Here is a 19,969-nt window from a genome sequence, read left to right as displayed (position 1 = left end):
GAGGTTCCATGTAGTCATGGGTCTATGTAGTACTGTGGAATGGAGGTTCCATGTAGTCATGGCTCTATGTAGTACTGTGGAATAGAGTTCCATGTAGTCATGGCTCTATGTAGTACTGTGGAATAGAGTTCCATGTAGTCATGGCTCTATGTAGTACTGTGGAATAGAGTTCCATGTAGTCATGGCTCTATGTAGTACTGTGGAATAGAGTTCCATGTAGTCATGGCTCTATGTAGTACTGTGGAATAGAGTTCCATGTAGTCATGGCTCTATGTAGTACTGTGGAATAGAGTTCCATGTAGTCATGGCTCTATGTAGTACTGTGGAATAGAGTTCCATGTAGTCATGGCTCTATGTAGTACTGTGGAATAGAGTTCCATGTAGTCATGGCTCTATGTAGTACTGTGGAATAGAGTTCCATGTAGTCATGGCTCTATGTAGTACTGTGGAATAGAGTTCCATGTAGTCATGGCTCTATGTAGTACTGTGCTCCTCCCATAGTCTGTTCTGGACTTGGGGACTGTGAAGAGACTTCTTGTGGCATGTCTTGTGGGGTATGTATGGGTGTCCGAGCTGTGTTCTGGTAAACAGACAGCTCGGTCCATTCAACATGTCAATACTTCTCACGAATACAAGTAGTGATGAAATCAATCCCTCATCTACTTTAAGCCAGGAGAGATTCACATATTATTAATGTTAGCTCTCCGTGTACATTTAAGGGCCAGCCATCGATTCCATATCAGCTCGGGGATTCGATTCCATATCAGCTCGGGGATTCGATTCCATATCAGCTCGGGGATTCGATCCCATATCAGCTCGGGGATTCGATCCCATATCAGCTCGGGGATTCGATCCCATATCAGCTCGGGGATTCGATCCCATATCAGCTCGGGGATTCGATCCCATATCAGCTCGGGGATTCGATCCCATATCAGCTCGGGGATTCGATTCCATATCAGCTCGGGGATTTTTCTTGAGCCAATTGTAATTTTCCTCTTTGTGGCACCTGACCACACAACTGAACAGTAGTCCAGGTGCGACAAAACTAGGGCCTGTAGGACCTGCCTGGTTGTTAATTAAGAAGGCAGAGTAGCGCTTTATTATGGACCGACGTCTCCCCATCTTAGCTACTGTTGCATCAACATGTTTTGACCATGACAATTTACAATCCAGTGTTACGTCAAGCAGTTTAGTCTCCTCAACTTGCTCAATTTACACTTTATTCATGACAAGATTTAGTTTAGGTTTTAGATTTGTCGTTGATAGACAACAACAACAAAAAAATTCACCTCTTCCACACTCAATTTACGGAATTCAAAATTACATTTGCTTTTCTTTCAGAATTTGGTCAGTTATACACGGATGTGTCGGTTCAGAATTTGTTGTTGGCATGTCATGCCTAAATTTGCTAATCTTGCCAATTAAAAAAATGATTGAAGTAGTTGGAAATATCAGTGGGTTTTGTGATGAAAAAGACATCTGATTCAATGAATGATGGAGCTGAGTTTGCCTTCTTACCCAAAATGTCACTTAAGTTATCATTCTTTATATAATATATATATTTTTTCATAGTACAGTTTTTCTTATTTTTGTTAAGTTTAGTCACGATTTCTCAATTTGCAGTACGTTTGGCCAATCGGCTGTGCAGCCAGACTTATTTGCCATTCCTTTTGCCTCATCCTTCTCAGTCATAAAATTGTTCTTATTAGTAACTGGAATACGTAGTTCTATAAATGTGTAAAGCATCTGGTTGCTCCTTATTACACACCACAGACCAACAGATATTATGTTGGAATCGCTACACAACATATTGTATGACCTCTTATACACCATATTAGGCCCAGCCTGACCTCTTATACACCATATTAGGCCCAGCCTGACCTCTTATACACCATATTAGGCCCAGCCTGACCTCTTATACACCATATTAGGCCCAGCCTGACCTCTTATACACCATATTAGGCCCAGCCTGACCTCTTATACACCATATTAGGCCCAGCCTGACCTCTTATACACCATATTAGGCCCAGCCTGGCCTCTTATACACCATATTAGGCCCAGCCTGACCTCTTATACACCATATTAGGCCCAGCCTGACCTCTTATACACCATATTAGGCCCAGCCTGACCTCGTATACACAAGATCCTCTCTAATCTTTACAGGAATATGACAAGGTAAAATAAAATATTTAGGCCCAGCCTTTGGAACCTTGGTTTTTCTAGATATGCTTACTATAAGATATGCTTACTATAAGATATGCTTACTATAAGATATGCTTACTATATGATATGCTTACTATATGATATGCTTACTATAAGATATGCTTACTATAAGATATGCTTACTATAAGATATGCTTACTATAAGATATGCTTACTATAAGATATGCTTACTATAAGATATGCTTACTATACGATATGCTTACTATACGATATGCTTACTATACGATATGCTTACTATACGATATGCTTACTATACGATATGCTTACTATACGATATGCTTACTATACGATATGCTTACTATACGATATGCTTACTATACGATATGCTTACTATACGATATGCTTACGATAAGATATGCTTACGATAAGATATGCTTACGATAAGATATGCTTACGATAAGATATGCTTACGATAAGATATGCTTACTATAAGATATGCTTACGATAAGATATGCTTACGATAAGATATGCTTACTATAAGATATGCTTACTATAAGATATGCTTACTATAAGATATGCTTACTATAAGATATGCTTACTATAAGATATGCTTACTATACGATATGCTTACTATACGATATGCTTACTATACGATATGCTTACTATAAGATATGCTTACTATACGATATGCTTACTATACGATATGCTTACTATACGATATGCTTACTATAAGATATGCTTACTATAAGATATGCTTACTATAAGATATGCTTACTATAAGATATGCTTACTATAAGATATGCTTACTATATTGTGACCACTACATCCAACATGTATTTGGATATTGCTTTAGAGCAGATTTCTGCAGCGTTAGTAAACATCAATCCATGTGGATTATTTCATTCCTGTGCTGTTTATAAATAACCTGAAACAGGTTACAGGCAGCGGTTAACAGTTTGAAGCTTTTTCTTGAGTGATGAAAGCCAGTAAAAAAAAAAAAAAAAAATGTAAGTCACCCAGAAAATATACTTCTCTGTTGATATCACATACATGATCAAGCATTTCACACACGTATATCCAGATACTGACTGTTAGCACTTTGTGGTCTTATAGCAGCTTCCCACCAGAATGGGCTTCGGGTGAGGCAGATGAACCTGTAGCCCCTATTACTTCAATGGCGTTTGACATGAGATCCTCTCTAATCTTTACAGGAATATGACTCATAAGATGAACATAAAACAGCTACACCTCCACTATTGGCATTCCTGTCTCTCTTCTGAAGATGGTGAAGCCATGTAATCGCTACCACTCTTATCAAAGTATATTATCTTGAGTTTTCAGAGATAGTCAGTATATGAATGTTATCTGTTTATTAGCAAGTTATCCATTTCATAAACCTGTGTTAATGTGGTCTATTTTGTTATGCACTTTTCTGGGATTCTTAATTATTTTTTTTTTAATTGCTTTTATGGGGAGGCTTATCAGAGATAGACGTGATATTTATGTTTGTGCCGACGGTACAGGGTGAGCTGCACACAGTGGGTCTTCCTACAAGGGGCACACCGCCTCAGTGCAACACCGGTTTATAGGCTCACGATTACGGCATCCATTAGCTGTAGGATCAACAGAGGTATTCAGGGGAATTCGAGAGACTTACATTGTGTCTGCCAACACGCCTGGGACAATGTACATTTGCAGCAGGACTAGGACAACTCAGCGACACATTGCTAGAGATGATCTGAGCAGGGCTTGGCTCACTGATAAATCGTTGTCTCAACACAGCCTTAGCATGAGCAGACCGGATCCAAGGACCGAAGAGGATTTGGATGGACTTCGTCAATCCTGTCGAGTGTCTTGTGTTTCCAAAAGGTGTAAAAGTTACGCCAACAGAACTCATCAACACAAACACCATACGCACTCACAAAAACACGTTACTGATCCAAAGAGATGCAGATTAGCCCATGTCATATTTTGACTTGGAAAAAAAAGTGTATTCTTAATGCTACAGCTCAGTAGAAAGTGTTTTATATTTGACCATGTTTATATTTAAATAAATAAAATGGATGTAGACAATAAGAGAGAAGGGTTGGTGATGAGACAGATACCTTGTCCCATGACATCTGATTATTTAATATTCTACAGTCAAAACAGCCTTGGTTTGTCAGATAGAAAAGTATTTCTCTGGCTCTGGTCAGGGAACAGTATTCCTCTAGCTCTGGTCCGTGGGAACAGTATTCCTCTAGCTCTGGTCCGTGGGAACAGTATTTCTCTAGCTCTGGTCCGTGGGAACAGTATTCCTCTAGCTCTGGTCCGTGGGAACAGTATTCCTCTAGCTCTGGTCCGTGGGAACAGTATTCCTCTAGCTCTGGTCCGTGGGAACAGTATTCCTCTAGCTCTGGTCAGGGAACAGTATTCCTCTAGCTCTGGTCCGTGGGAACAGTATTCCTCTAGCTCTGGCCAGGGAACAGTATTCCTCTAGCTCTGGCCAGGGAACAGTATTCCTCTAGCTCTGGCCAGGGAACAGTATTCCTCTAGCTCTGGTCAGGGAACAGTATTCATCTAGCTCTGGTCAGGGAACAGTATTTCTCTAGCTCTGGTCAGGGAACAGTATTTCTCTAGCTCTGGTCAGGGAACAGTATTTCTCTAGCTCTGGTCAGGGAACAGTATTTCTCTAGCTCTGGTCAGGGAACAGTATTTCTCTAGCTCTGGTCAGGGAACAGTATTCCTCTAGCTCTGGCCAGGGAACAGTATTCCTCTAGCTCTGGTCCGTGGGAACAGTATTTCTCTAGCTCTGGTCAGGGAACAGTATTTCTCTAGCTCTGGTCCGTGGGAACAGTATTTCTCTAGCTCTGGTCAGGGAACAGTAATTCTCTAGATCTGGTCCGTGGGAACAGTACTGCTCTAGCTCTGGTCAGGGAACAGTAATTCTCTAGATCTGGTCCGTGGGAACAGTATTGCTCTAGCTCTGGTCAGGGAACAGTATTCCTCTAGCTCTGGTCAGGGAACAGTATTGCTCTAGCTCTGGTCCGTGGGAACAGTATTGCTCTAGCTCTGGTCCGTGGGAACAGTATTGCTCTAGCTCTGGTCCGTGGGAACAGTATTGCTCTAGCTCTGGTCCGTGGGAACAGTATTTCTCTAGCTCTGGTCCGTGGGAACAGTATTCCTCTAGCTCTGGTCAGGGAACAGTATTCCTCTAGCTCTGGTCCGTGGGAACAGTATTCCTCTAGCTCTGGTCCGTGGGAACAGTATTTCTCTAGCTCTGGTCCGTGGGAACAGTATTTCTCTAGCTCTGGTCCGTGGGAACAGTATTTCTCTAGCTCTGGTCCGTGGGAACAGTATTCCTCTAGCTCTGGTCAGGGAACAGTATTCCTCTAGCTCTGGTCAGGGAACAGTATTCCTCTAGCTCTGGTCAGGGAACAGTATTCCTCTAGCTCTGGTCAGGGAACAGTAATTCTCTAGATCTGGTCCGTGGGAACAGTATTGCTCTAGCTCTGGTCAGGGAACAGTATTTCTCTAGCTCTGGTCAGGGAACAGTATTTCTCTAGCTCTGGTCAGGGAACAGTATTCCTCTAGCTCTGGTCAGGGAACAGTATTCCTCTAGCTCTGGTCAGGGAACAGTATTCCTCTAGCTCTGGTCAGGGAACAGTAATTCTCTAGATTTGGTCAGGGAACAGTATTTCTCTAGCTCTGGTCAGGGAACAGTATTTCTCTAGCTCTGGTCAGGGAACAGTAATCCTCTAGCTCTGGTCAGGGAACAGTAATCCTCTAGCTCTGGTCAGGGAACAGTATTCCTCTAGCTCTGTTCCGTGGGAACAGTATTTCTCTAGCTCTGGTCCGTGGGAACAGTATTCCTCTAGCTCTGGTCCGTGGGAACAGTATTCCTCTAGCTCTGGTCCGTGGGGACAGTATTTCTCTAGCTCTGGTCAGGGAACAGTAATTCTCTAGCTCTGGTCAGGGAACAGTATTCCTCTAGCTCTGGTCCGTGGGAACAGTATTCCTCTAGCTCTGGTCAGGGAACAGTATTTCTCTAGCTCTGGTCCGTGGGAACAGTATTCCTCTAGCTCTGGTCCATGGGAACAGTATTGCTCTAGCTCTGGTCCGTGGGAACAGTATTTCTCTAGCTCTGGTCAGGGAACAGTAATCCTCTAGCTCTGGTCAGGGAACAGTATTGCTCTAGCTCTGGTCCGCGGGATGAGGCTGGCCAGTCCCGGAGTTGAACTATAATCAGTTCTACAGTGAGTTTAAAACGTAGTGGTTCTTAAACCTTTCCTCTGGGATCCCCAGCTGTTTTCTCCACGTTTGTTGTAGCCCAGAACCCTGTAGTTCCCCTGTTCAGACATGGCAGGCATCCACCAATGGTTGCGTACCACGGCAGACTGTGCAGCCGGCACCAGAGACAGGCTGTTAGTTCAGCAACAAAACCGACATGTGCAACTATGGTGCAAAACAAGACAGTTGGCTTAGATTGACAAATACATTGGCACAATGAGCACTTCTCTCACATATTTAGGTTGGTTAGCTAGCGAATTTTAAGGATACTAGCATCGACATGGTAACAAGATGAAACGAGTCACGATTCACCACGTGGCAGTTTGTCGTTGACAGCCATCTAGCCAATCACCATCACAAGCGCGCGTATATTTTGTGACGTCATCTAATGTGTGTGGTTAGCTGATACGTAAACATTTCCGATCGAGCTGACGTGAACCCGGTCTCGGCTAGAGTGGGACCATGCGTGTCGAATGGAGGCCCTTGTCATGTCCATGGCGATACAGGCATGTTAGAATGGAGTCATCGCTCATTAGATAATAAAATAAACCCAAAGAGAAATAACATACAAGAAGCAAAATGTTAAGATTTTATTTACAAAGTCAATTTTTGTATGTTTTGTCTTTTTTTGTGTTTTTTTGCTTACAGAAAGTAAAAAAAAAACAGCCACAACCAGCCAGTGTACACAGAACGTCCCCAATTACACCCTACTCCCTAAGTAGTGCACTACTTTAGACCAGGACCCTATGGCAACCCCATTCCCTATGTAGTGCACCCTAAAGATTAGGGTGTGATCTGAGACGTAAGCCAGAGGGATGTTACCTCCGGTCCAATCCTAACCCGAAACACAGGGAGGAGAGACAGACAGCACTGACAAATTACAAAACAAAAAGTCCTCTGAAAAAAATATTTTAAAAAGCTCTGGTGGCAGAAACGAAACTCTAGCTAATGTCTCACAAGAAACCCCATTCAGTATGTAGACCAGGCCCCCGTGGCAACCCCATTCCCTAAGTAGTGCACTACTTTAGACCAGGCCCCCGTGGCAACCCCATTCCCTAAGTAGTGCACTACTTTAGACCAGGCCCCCGTGGCAACCCCATTCCCTAAGTAGTGCACTACTTTAGACCAGGCCCCCGTGGCAACCCCATTCCCTAAGTAGTGCACTACTTTAGACCAGGCCCCTATGGCAACCCCATTCCCTAAGTAGTGCACTACTTTAGACCAGGCCCCTATAGCAACCCCATTCCCTAAGTAGTGCACTACTTTAGACCAGGACCCTATGGCAACCCCATTCCCTAAGTAGTGCACTACTTTAGACCAGGCCCCTATAGCAACCCCATTCCCTAAGTAGTGCACTACTTTAGACCAGGCCCCTATGGCAACCCCATTCCTTAAGTAGTGCACTACTTTAGACCAGGCCCCTATAGCAACCCCATTCCTTAAGTAGTGCACTACTTTAGACCAGGCCCCTATGGCAACCCCATTCCTTAAGTAGTGCACTACTTTAGACCAGGCCCCTATGGCAACCCCATTCCCTAAGTAGTGCACTACTTTAGACCAGGCCCCTATGGCAACCCCATTCCCTAAGTAGTGCACTACTTTAGACCAGGCCTCTATGGCAACCCCATTCCCTAAGTAGTGCACTACTTTAGAACTGAGCTTCTTTATTTTTAAGAACAAAAAAAAGGGCCCTTGTCAAAAGCAGTGCACTAAACAGCGATTAATTTGGGACACATCCGAGGTCGCCGACTTGTCCCCGTTAGGAAAGTTGGGTGGTTTGTTGTTCGTCTGTGCAGACAAGTTTTCAGACAGAATCTCTGAAGTAGTTGATGACGTCATCACAGACCCCCCCCCCCCCCAGCTGGTGACATCGTTCTGATCTGGAACGCCGGCGGTAATATCACGACGACGTCAGACAGAGACCCTCCCGCCCAGTGATGTCACGACGACATCAGACAGAGACCCTCCCGCCCAGTGATGTCACGACGACATCAGACAGAGACCCTCCCGCCCAGTGATGTCACGACGACGTCAGACAGAGACCCTCCCGCCCAGTGATGTCACGACGACGTCAGACAGAGACCCTCCCGCCCAGTGATGTCACGACGACGTCAGACAGAGACCCTCCCGCCCGGTAATATCACGACGACGTCAGACAGAGACCCTCCCGCCCGGCGATGTCACAGAATGCTGTGCGGTGACGAAAGACTCGGTTGTTTCGGGACCCCCCCCCCCCCCTCCCCAATAACTACGACACAGGGCAACTCAAGCAAAGGGGTGCATGTAGGGTTGAATACCAAAGAGCTTCCCTATTCCCTATAGAGTGCACTACTTGTGACCCTATAGGCTTTTTCAAGGCTATGGGCTCGGGTCAAAAGTAGTGCACTCTATAGGGAATAGGGTGCCACTAGGTTGGCTGGAGGGTTTGGGGGGGTGATAGCGGCAGTAAGAGGGCAACTAAAGGCCAAAGAGGGGTATCTGAGATATGGAGCGGTCTCAGATATTGAGGGATCAGGAAGTCTCAGATAGAGGGGTGTGGGGGTCAGATATTGAGGGGTGTGGGGGTCGGGGGAGACACATTCAATCCTCTTCATCCTCATCTTCAGGCTCCCTCTTCCTCTTCTCTCCTTTCACTGGAGAGTCATCCTCTTCTGGAGAGAGAGAGAGAACATTTAGATATGGGTCCCCAAACGAACAAGGTGTATGGCTGTGTACCAAACGGCCCCTTATTCCATGTCTCATGTCCCGTGTGGCTCAGTTGGTAGAGCATGGCGCTTGCAACGCCACGGTTGTGGGTTCATTTCCCACGGGGGGACCAGGGTTAAATTCCCACAGGGGGACCAGGACGAATATGTATGAACTTTCCAATTTGTAAGTCGCTCTGGATAAGAGCGTCTGCTAAATGACTTAAATGTAAATGTCCATATGTAGTGCACTACCATGACCAGATGGGGTGCCAGCCTTCGTGTACAAATTAATACATTTCAATGGAAGTTTCGGAAACCAAAATGACACTCGGGATTGTGTATAACGCTACTAACCGTCTTCTTCATCTTCTTCGTCATCGTCGTCTTCGTCATCGTCGTCGTCAACATCTCCGTTCACCTCCCCATCCTAGAGAGAGAGATAAAACAGTTTGTTCGTTGTGCTCACGTCACCAGTGTAGTTTCAGGGTTAACTTCTTGACGGTAGAATTTTTATGGTTTGGAAAAATAACGTTCCCAATGAAATGGCCTATTTCTCAGGTCCAGATACTAGAATATGCATATAATTGACAGATTAGGATAGAAAACACTCTAAAGTTTCCAAAACTGTCAAAATATTGTCTGTGAGTATAACAGAACTGATTTTGCAGGCGTAAACCTGAGGAAATCCAACCCTGTCTTATAGGCACTTTAGTATTGCCAGCCTAATCTCGGGAGTTGATAGGCTTGAAGTCATAAACAGCGTTGTGCCTCAAACATTGCTAAGAGCTGCCGGCAAACACAGTCAAGTGCTGTTTGAATGAATGCTTACGAGCCTGCTGCTGCCTACCACCGCTCAGTCAGACTGCTCTATCAAATCAGACTTAAATTATAATAAACACAGAAATACGAGCCTTTGGTCATTAATATGGTCAAATCCGGACACGATCATTTAGAAAACATATTTATTCTTTCAGTGAAATATGGAACCGTTCCGTATTTTATCTAACGGATGGCATCCATAAGTCTAAATATTGCGGTTACATTGTACAACCTTCAATGTTATGTCGTAATTATGTAAAATCCTGGCAAATTAATTACGGTCTTTGTTAGGAAGAAATGGACTTCAGTTCGCAACGAGCCAGGCGGCCCAAACTGCTGCATATACCCCCGACTCTGCTTGCACTGAACGCAAGTGACAATTTCCCTGGTTAACATTGCCTGCTAACATGAATTTCTTTTAACTAAGTATGCAGGATGAAAAAAATATATTTCTGTGTATTGATTTTAACAAAAGGCATTGATGTTTATGGTTAGGTACATTTGTGCAACGATCGTGCTTTTCCCCCCGCAAATGTGCTTTTGTTAAATCATCACTTGTTTGGCAAAGTTGAAGTAGGCTGTGATTCAATGATAAATTAACAGACACCGCATTGATTATATGCAGCGCAGGACAAGCTAGTTAACCTAGTAATATCATCAACCATGTGTAGTTAACTAGTAATTATGTGAAGAATGATTGTTTTTCTACATAAGTTTAATGCTAGCTAGCAACTTACCGTGGCTGCTTGCTGCCACAAGGTCCTTTTGACGCTGCCCTCGCATAACAGGTGGTCCGCCTGCAACTCAATTTCCTCGTGGATCTTAATATAAAATCGGCATCCAAAAAGGCCGCTTACTGATTGTTATGAAAATTTAAAAATCGGTCATGCCGATTAAATCGGAAGTAACTAGCAAGCTAGCCAACATTAGCTTGGGTGCTTGACTGCCGCTGTAAGACCAGAACGCTCAAATCAACACTAGTCCTAGGCCCGAGCGTCCAGTGTGCGTTGCGAGAGCGAAGCGCTGTGAATTTACAAAACTCAACCTGAATTTACAAAACTCAACCTCAACCTGGCACTCCCGAATTAATTAAAAAAAACACACCTGAAGTCGTAAAATGTCCAACTAGTAATTTGTTACGCAAACTAGCTAGCAAGAGGTTGCATAGCAACAGCGTCAACTTCCGGGTAGACAGGCGAATAGCTAGTACACGCAACTGAAAGGATACGGTTCGTTTACGGTATCCTAAAATTAAACTACTCATTATGTAGTACACAGTGCGTTAGCATGGGTATTCAAAACACAGCTAAAATGTTCAGCTGCCACTAAGAGCGGAAGGTTACCGTGGTAACGGAGACACCCGAGTCGTCGCGTGTGTCTGACAGGATTTTGGATCTGACTAGTAGTAGATAACATCATCAGTCGAAGCAGCAGACTCAAACTAACATTGAAAAACAAATAAAGCGTGTGAACAAAAACGTAAACAGCCAAGAAGAAAAACCACAAGGACAAAGTCCATTATTGTTTCTACACAGATTCGATTTAGTGTCTTTGACACGCCTGGTTGGAATATTACTGCACTGGAGCCCAATTTCGAGTCTCCTAGCAAAGGGTCTGAATACTTACATAAATAAAGTTTGTTTCTAATACATTTGCAAAAAAAGTCTAAAACTATTTTCGCTTTGTCATTATGGGGATTGTAGATTGATGAGGAATTTGTATTTTATTGAATCCATTTTAGAATAAGGCTGTAACGTAACAAAATGTGGCAACGGTCGAGGTCTGAAAACTTTCCAAAATGCACTGTATTGCGAGACTATATTAATGTTTCATTATTCAGTTAGTAAGCACCAGGTCAATCTTTTTATTGGCACAGACATATGCTAAACATGTAACATATGTGTATTCAACATGACATCCGTGTTCTTACCTCTCCACTCTCCCCACTGTCATCATCTTCCTCTGCAACGACCTCTTCGTCATCCTCCTCTTCATCCTCCTCCTCTTCAGACTCTCCCTCCTCCCCTTCTGTTCCACAGGACAAAAACAACATTAGACTCTCCCTCTTCCCCCTCTGTCCTACAGGACAGACCAGAGACTATAGACTCTCCCCCTCTGTCCTACAGGACAGACCAGAGACTATAGACTCTCCCCCTCCCCCTCTGTCCTACAGGACAGACCAGAGACTATAGACTCTCCCCCTCTGTCCTACAGGACAGACCAGAGACTATAGACTCTCCCCCTCTGTCCTACAGGACAGACCAGAGACTATAGACTCTCCCCCTTCCCCCTCCAGAGACGACAACAGCTCAGTCAAGTGCCATTTCAATTAGCGTGATACATCTGGATAAATCAAGGTCCCTCCAACTGGCGGCCTATGGGCCCATGTTTTTATTTTGGGGAATTTATTGTTGAACATATTTTTATTTTATTTTTTTTAAACATCACGAAATCAGCGCCAACTGATTTTAAAATCGAGGAAATTTGTTCCCAAATATTCCCACACACAGAGAGATGTGATCGTATCCTTAAAGTAAGGCAGGTTTGAAATGATTGTTTTAGTCAAATGCTGTATCCGTTTGGGGCTTCTTGCAGTTCATTTGCAGACTACAAATTATTATGTTCTGACCCCCCCCCCCCCTGACCATCTGCTCAAAAATAAATAAATATATTTAAAACAACCTGGGGCTGAATCTAGATAATCCCTGCCCTATACAGTGTAATCTCAACATCTTCATAAAGAGACATGGTAAACCCCATCCATTCATCTGCCTAGCCAGATTCATAGAGACACTGGGACCGTGTCCATTTCCGCAGACAGAAACCAGCTATTATAGGACGTCCCTTGATGTTTTGCTCATTTGTCAACCTTTGCAGTTGGTGTTTCTTTAAGAATTTAGGGAAGAGGGATGCCTAGTCAGTTGCTAAACAAATTTTCCGTATTTAACCCCACCCCCTCTGAATCAGAGAGAAGTGGGGGGGGGGGGGCGCTGCCTTAGGGCCCAGGGAACAGTTGCTGTTGAGGGTTAACTGCCGCCACCGTAAGTTCCCTCTCAGGAAGTCTCACCTTCGTCATCTTCATCCTCGACCCCGTCTCCCTCGCCGTCCGAGTCGGAGGCTTCGCAGTCTTCGATATCGTAGCCATCCAGGTACGTGAGCTGCGGGAGGAGCTTGAAGATGCTCTCTCTGTAGTCTCCCAGGTTGGTGACCTCACAGTTAAACAAGTCCAGGGACTTCAGTATGGGAAGCTTTTTCTAAACGAGGGAGAGGTTATAACAGTGTTATTCCCAGCTATAACAGTCTCATGTACAGCTATAAACAGGGTTTAAAGCAAGGGTACAATTTAAAGCTATAAATGTTGTATTCACAGTTATAAGTCTTATCAAGAGCTATAACAGTCTTATTCCAAGTTATAAGAGGTTATAACCAGTCATATTCCCAGCTAGAATGGTCTTATTTCAGTAACAGTTCCAACAACCACAAGTAGTCTTATTTAGAGATGCACCATATAATCGGTGAACATATCGGAATCGGACGATATTAGCTAAAAATACTAACGTGGGTATCGGCCATTTTACGAGTCAAGTGCCACCACTACTATCAGTAGCACTGTCAAAGCAGTACAAAAAAAAGTACGAAAACGAGCAAACACCGGCCACGAACGATGTGTTTACAATACCGCGTTGGTAATAAAGCATAATTTGTTTCGACCGCAACTTCGGGGGTAGCTAGCTAGCTTTAGCTTTTAGCTAGTACCAACACAACCAGCCTGAAAACAATGACCAGTAGAAACTGCAGTCATTTTCATTATTCTTAGCAACGATTTAGGAAACCTTGTGAGTTAAGTTTTTAGCTAGTCAGCCACTTGTTGTTCACCTGTTGAAATTGAACAGCTAGCTTCATCTGGCTAGTGACCTTTATTTAACTATGCAAGTCAGCGAAGAACAAATTCTTATTTACAACGATGGCCTACCCCGGCCAACGCTGGGTCAATTGTGCGCCGCCCTATGGGACTCCCAATCATGGCCGGATGTGATACAGCCCGGATTCGACCCAGGGACTGTAGTGACGCCTCTTGCACTGACATGCAGTGTCTTAAACCGCTGTGGCCATGTGTTTAAACTATTATAACTGTAATAGAATGCTTAAAAAGCTGCAAAATAAATAATATTGGTCATCGGTATCGTTTTTTTGAGCACAGAAAATACAGGATATAGGTTTCAGCCATTTTAAAAAAAAAAAATGTTTATATCAGTGCATCACTAGACTTATTCAGTAACAGGTCCAACACCCACCAGGGGTCTTATTCAGTAACAGGTCCAACACCCACCAGGGGTCTTATTCAGTAACAGGTCCAAACACCCACCAGGGGTCTTATTCGGTAACAGGTCCAACACCCACCAGGGGTCTTATTCCGTAACAGGTCCAACACCCACCAGGGGTCTTATTCAGTAACAGGTCCAACACCCCCCAGGGGTCTTATTCAGTAACAGGTCCAACACCCCCCAGGGGTCTTATTCCGTAACAGGTCCAACACCCACCAGGGGTCTTATTCCGTAACAGGTCCAACACCCCCCAGGGGTCTTATTCAGTAACAGGTCCAACACCCCCCAGGGGTCTTATTCAGTAACAGGTCCAACACCCACCAGGGGTCTTATTCCGTAACAGGTCCAAACACCCACCAGGGGTCTTATTCAGTAACAGGTCCAACACCCACCAGGGGTCTTATTCAGTAACAGGTCCAACACCCCCCAGGGGTCTTATTCAGTAACAGGTCCAACACCCCCCAGGGGTCTTATTCAGTAACAGGTCCAACACCCCCCAGGGGTCTTATTCAGTAACAGGTCCAACACCCACCAGGGGTCTTATTCAGTAACAGGTCCAAACACCCACCAGGGGTCTTATTCAGTAACAGGTCCAACACCCACCAGGGGTCTTATTCAGTAACAGGTCCAAACACCCACCAGGGGTCTTATTCAGTAACAGGTCCAACACCCACCAGGGGTCTTATTCAGTAACAGGTCCAAACACCCACCAGGGGTCTTATTCAGTAACAGGTCCAACACCCACCAGGGGTCTTATTCAGTAACAGGTCCTACACCCACCAGGGGTCTTATTCAGTAACAGGTCCAAACACCCACCAGGGGTCTTATTCAGTAACAGGTCCTACACCCACCAGGGGTCTTATTCAGTAACAGGTCCAAACACCCACCAGGGGTCTTATTCAGTAACAGGTCCAACACCCACCAGGGGTCTTATTCAGTAACAGGTCCAACACCCCCCAGGGGTCTTATTCCGTAACAGGTCCAACACCCACCAGGGGTCTTATTCCGTAACAGTTCCTACACCCACCAGGGGTCTTATTCAGTAACAGGTCCAACACCCACCAGGGGTCTTATTCAGTAACAGGTCCTACACCCACCAGGGGTCTTATTCAGTAACAGGTCCAACACCCACCAGGGGTCTTATTCAGTAACAGGTCCTACACCCACCAGGGGTCTTATTCAGTAACAGGCCCAACACCCACCAGGGGTCTTATTCAGTAACAGGTCCAACACCCACCAGGGGTCTTAGTAACAGGTCCTACACCCACCAGGGGTCTTATTCAGTAACAGGTCCTACACCCACCAGGGGTCTTATTCAGTAACAGGTCCAAACACCCACCAGGGGTCTTATTCAGTAACAGGTCCAACACCCACCAGGGGTCTTATTCAGTAACAGGTCCAACACCCACCAGGGGTCTTATTCAGTAACAGGTCCAACACCCACCAGGGGTCTTATTCAGTAACAGGTCCAACACCCACCAGGGGTCTTATTCAGTAACAGGTTCTACACCCACCAGGGGTCTTATTCAGTAACAGGTCCAACACCCACCAGGGGTCTTATTCCGTAACAGGTCCAACACCCACCAGTGGTTCCAGTGTGCTGATGTCCTTGAACTTGTTCCCAGAGAGGTTGAGGTGTGTGAGGTTGACCAGCCTCTCAGCCAGCACCTCCAAACCACCAGATATCCTGTTGTCACTCAGCTCCAACTACAGAAGAAGAAGAAGAGGAAACATTAAATTATTTAATTTCAGTCTAGGGGGGAAACAGAAGCTTCTTGTATGTGCAATGTGACACGGTGAAATGCTACACTTTGTTATGACTGTTAATTATGCATTTAAACTGTTTTTTAAAAGGAAAACAAATTATTACGATTTATGACAATGTACACTATCCTATTATTACCCATCTTCCCAAGGGCCTAGTTCACGAAGTCATTTAAAATTACTGAAATGTTTTGCTGGATTAAACAACGTTTAAAACATCCCCCTATATGCTGGTTTACAGTGATGTTTCCTCTTGTTTAAAACATCCCCCTATATGCTGGTTTACAGTGATGGTTTCCCTTGTTTAAAACATCCCCCTATATGCTGGTTTACAGTGATGGTTCCTCTTGTTTAAAACATCCCCCTATATGATGGTTTACAGTGATGGTTCCTCTTGTTTAAAACATCCCCCTACATGCTGGTTTACAGTGATGGTTCCTCTTGTTTAAAACATCCCCCTATATGCTGGTTTACAGTGATGGTTTCTCTTGTTTAAAACATCCCCCTACATGCTGGTTTACAGTGATGTTTCCCTTGTTTAAAACATGCTGGTTTACAGTGATGGTTTCCCTTGTTTAAAACATGCCCCTATATACTGGTTTACAGTGATGGTTTCCCTTGTTTAAAACATGCTGGTTTACAGTGATGGTTTCCCTTGTTTAAAACATCCCCCTATATGCTGGTTTACAGTGATGGTTTCCTCTTGTTTAAAACCGTTCCCCATTTTGGGTATGAACGATGTGAATATGGGGCTGTATGGGCCCTGTTCGGGTGTAGTGCACTGTAAAATAAACATGGTGGCAATCGGGCCACAACCTTAGTCGTCGTACCTTTTTTAATTTCCCCAGTTTGGGTATGTTTGAGACGTTGATGAGGCCGACGTTGATGAGACTCAACAGTTCCAGGTTCTCAAACTCCTCCGTTATGCCCTCCATTTTCCCCTCGTTCGACCGACAGTTATCGAGGACAAGCTCCTGAACCTAGAAGAGAAGGACAGGGAGATAAACACGGATAGGAAAAGGGGAGAGGGGGATAAATAAACGTTTGTGTCAGTAGTTATTTTGAATATTTTTTTTTACATGTATTTCTATCAAAACGTGGAAACGGAGGATTTTGTGTTTCGAATCTGTTTTATTTGGCATCTGAAAAGTAGCCATGTTTATAAGAAGAACTGTTTGTAAACTGTGTGCACGTGACGTAGATAGCTGGTGAGGGGACTCGATTAATTTCCCCCGGGCAGGCGTGCTTTGCACAGGTGAAATTTGGTTGCTTTCGTTTTGGAACAGGGCCGCCTTCCGGGCATGAGCCAAGTGGCCCGCTCAAAAGTCGGTTCAAAGCATGGGAGTCATGATAAGGATTCTGCGCTGACGTGCAAAAATGTTTGTTTAAATTTGTATTTTTTAAATCAAAAGTAAACCAAAACGCCTTCCCAATGAAAACTACATAGAAAACAATATTTTATGGAAAAGTGATGTACTTCCTGGACGACGCACAATGTTGCCAACATGACTGAGCGGCGCAGATTATTGTTCGATTTCAGATAGGCGCTCCTCCCTCACCGCTTTGGCCAGTTCACGTCAACGGCCATAGTCCGGTGCCCCACAGCTCAGCATAATCGAATCCCCCCAATGTTACCTAGCCACCTAAAGTAGCTAGCTAACTAACATAGCCACTAAAGTTACGTTGCTAGCCAGCTAGCTAACGGACGGTTTTTAACTGGTCAAAGTGTACCCAAACAGTTCGTGGCTGTGTACATTTACTATCGTTTCAAAATAAGCAATATTCGTAGCTATAGATATAACCGGCAAAAAAAATAATCTAATGATTCGCTTTCTTGGTAACTAGCCGACATGCTAGATACGCGCCCAACACGTTGAGTCCTATGGAAAAAAAATGGCTACCACTATGCTAGCTAAAATGGCTAACGTAATGCTAGCTAGCGTTCGCAGTGATGTTCAGTGTGCTGGCCTTTACTTTGATAGTAAGGTTGATTGTTACAAAATATACATCTCTATTAAACAAAACAAAATACAGCAGATGGCTAACAATATAAAAAACAAAAAACGTATTTTGTGTGATAGTAGCTAACCATTTTGTTAGCCATGTTCCTGTTTACCTCACGGGTCCGGTTTGACTTGTAAAGTGATTCAGCTAAGTTAACGTATATAGATAAATTAGCGCTCCAAAACGAATGCATCCAATGGCATTAGCTAGTTAGTTTACAATATACACATTTATCTCATCAGAACTAAGTTTGAGAAAACGTAGAGGTAAAGAAAGTCGATTTCCAGCAGCAGGTTTCTGAGAGGACCCCATGTGCTCGACATGACTTCCACACACAGTAAACTTTGGTGTCGCATGTTAGCTAAATCATATACTTACCTCCGACGGCGTCCTATTTCTCAGTTCTAGGTGAATTCTCTTTTTCATGTCCATTTCCCCCCTCTTATCTCTCGGATCTGGTTGGACCGTTTTCTTGGTTTCTACAGCCTGCTAGCTACCGTTGCCGATCTGAAGCGAAAAGAGAGAGCTGCGTTCGTGGAAGTCAGAAACTGGGTCAAATGCGAATGATCTGTTTGCGCCGAGTAGAAACCGCGGCGAAACTAAATACTCAACAGTGCCCTGTGTGGCCGCCTTACCACACTGCAGGCAACATGCATGACTTATTGACGAACTACGGATGCACCAAGCAACGTCTGTGATGGACAACCAATACTCAGTGATGGAAAAAGTAACGAATTGTCATATTTGGGTAAAAGTTGAATAAAAAATTACTCAAGTAAAAGTGAAAGTCACCCAGTAAAATACTAATTGAGTAAAAGTATTTGGTTTAAAATATACTTAAGTATCAAAAGTAAAAGTATAATTAATTTTAAATTCCCCATATTAAGCAAACCAGACGGCACCATTTTCTTGTTTTTATTTTTTTGAAATTGCGGATAGCCAGGGGCATACTCCAACACTCAGACATAATTTACAAACGAAGCATTTGAAATTAGAATTATGTTCGATTTAATTTATACAGTAGTAATAATAATAACAACGCTCAAATTCTCTCCCAAATAGCCAAGAAACAAACACTTGCTTGTTTATCCGTCGTACTTTTTAATGCATCGCAAGTATTGTAAGTTCTGATTTCAGCTATAAGCTGCATCTAGCTCTGGGACACAAAATCGTGAGTCTGTGTATTGGCAGCGGTTTAAAGATCTTAAGTAAAAATACTTTAAAGTACTACTTAAGTCGTTTTTTATGGTATCTGTATTTTACTTTATTATTTATATATTTTCACAACTTTTACTTTACTACATTCCTAAAAAAAATAATGTACTTTTTACTCCGTACATTTTCCCCGGCACCCAAAAGTACTCGTTAGATTTTGAATGATTAGCAGGACAGGAAAATTGTCAACATCGGGCACTTATCAAGAGAACATCCCTGGTCATCCATATTGCCTCTGATCTGGCAGACTCACTAAACACAAGTTCTTTGTTGCCAGCAATGTTGATGCAATATCAGTTGTTACCACACGGTGGCATTGTTGCTGTCGCATTTGCGTGGCCATGGACTCTTCTCAGGCCTTCAGTTCCGAAGTACAATAATAGCCTACTATGGAACTTTCTGGAGTTGGAACCATAGAATTACGATTTGGAAATATCTCCAGTTCTATGGTATGAAATTGTGATATGAAACCATTTGGCTTTTGATGTTCCACGGGGTTCCACTATTCTGATTTGGAATATTCACCAGCACTGGAGTTCTATGCCATATCTTCACACCTTTTACTTTTCAAGTCTCTTTCAGTGTGCATTACTGTAGCCTACTGTTGTTTATTGCTGCTGTCACTGTTTTAAAGCTGCAGTCCGTAATTCAAACAACATTTTTAGTCCCGTGTAGCTCAGTTGGTAGAGCATGGCGCTTGCAATGCCAGGGTTGTGGGTTCGAT

The 19,969-nt window shown here is 43.7% G+C and overlaps 1 protein-coding gene across 1 annotated transcript; it reads right to left on the bottom strand.

Annotated features, from left to right (window-relative positions):
- Window positions 1-7,006: 7,006 nt before the first annotated feature.
- LOC129845392 (acidic leucine-rich nuclear phosphoprotein 32 family member B-like) lies at window positions 7,007-18,620 on the bottom strand. Its single transcript, XM_055913305.1, has 7 exons — window positions 18,409-18,620; window positions 16,857-17,006; window positions 15,847-15,969; window positions 13,005-13,191; window positions 11,868-11,965; window positions 9,473-9,545; window positions 7,007-9,082 (listed from the first exon to the last, which is right to left on the bottom strand). Exons 1-7 carry the CDS (start codon window positions 18,460-18,462, stop codon window positions 9,012-9,014), a joined length of 756 nt encoding a protein of 251 aa, XP_055769280.1. The 5' UTR covers window positions 18,463-18,620; the 3' UTR covers window positions 7,007-9,011.
- Window positions 18,621-19,969: the final 1,349 nt, after the last annotated feature.

This window comes from Salvelinus fontinalis, unplaced genomic scaffold (genome assembly GCF_029448725.1).
Source record: "Salvelinus fontinalis isolate EN_2023a unplaced genomic scaffold, ASM2944872v1 scaffold_0286, whole genome shotgun sequence".
Lineage (NCBI taxonomy): Eukaryota > Metazoa > Chordata > Actinopteri > Salmoniformes > Salmonidae > Salvelinus > Salvelinus fontinalis.
Note: the sequence above shows the minus strand (reverse complement) of the source record. Positions and strands in the feature narration are given on the sequence as shown.

Coding starts and splice junctions, on each gene's coding strand:
- LOC129845392 (XM_055913305.1), bottom strand. CDS start 18,462: ATGGACATGAAAAAGAGAATTCACCTAGAACTGAGAAATAGGACGCCG. Junction 11,966..13,004: donor CGAGGATGAAGATGACGAAG/GTGAGACTTCCT, acceptor CCTGTGGAACAG/AAGGGGAGGAGGGAGAGTCT. Junction 9,083..9,472: donor CGAAGAAGATGAAGAAGACG/GTTAGTAGCGTT, acceptor CTCTCTCTCCAG/AAGAGGATGACTCTCCAGTG.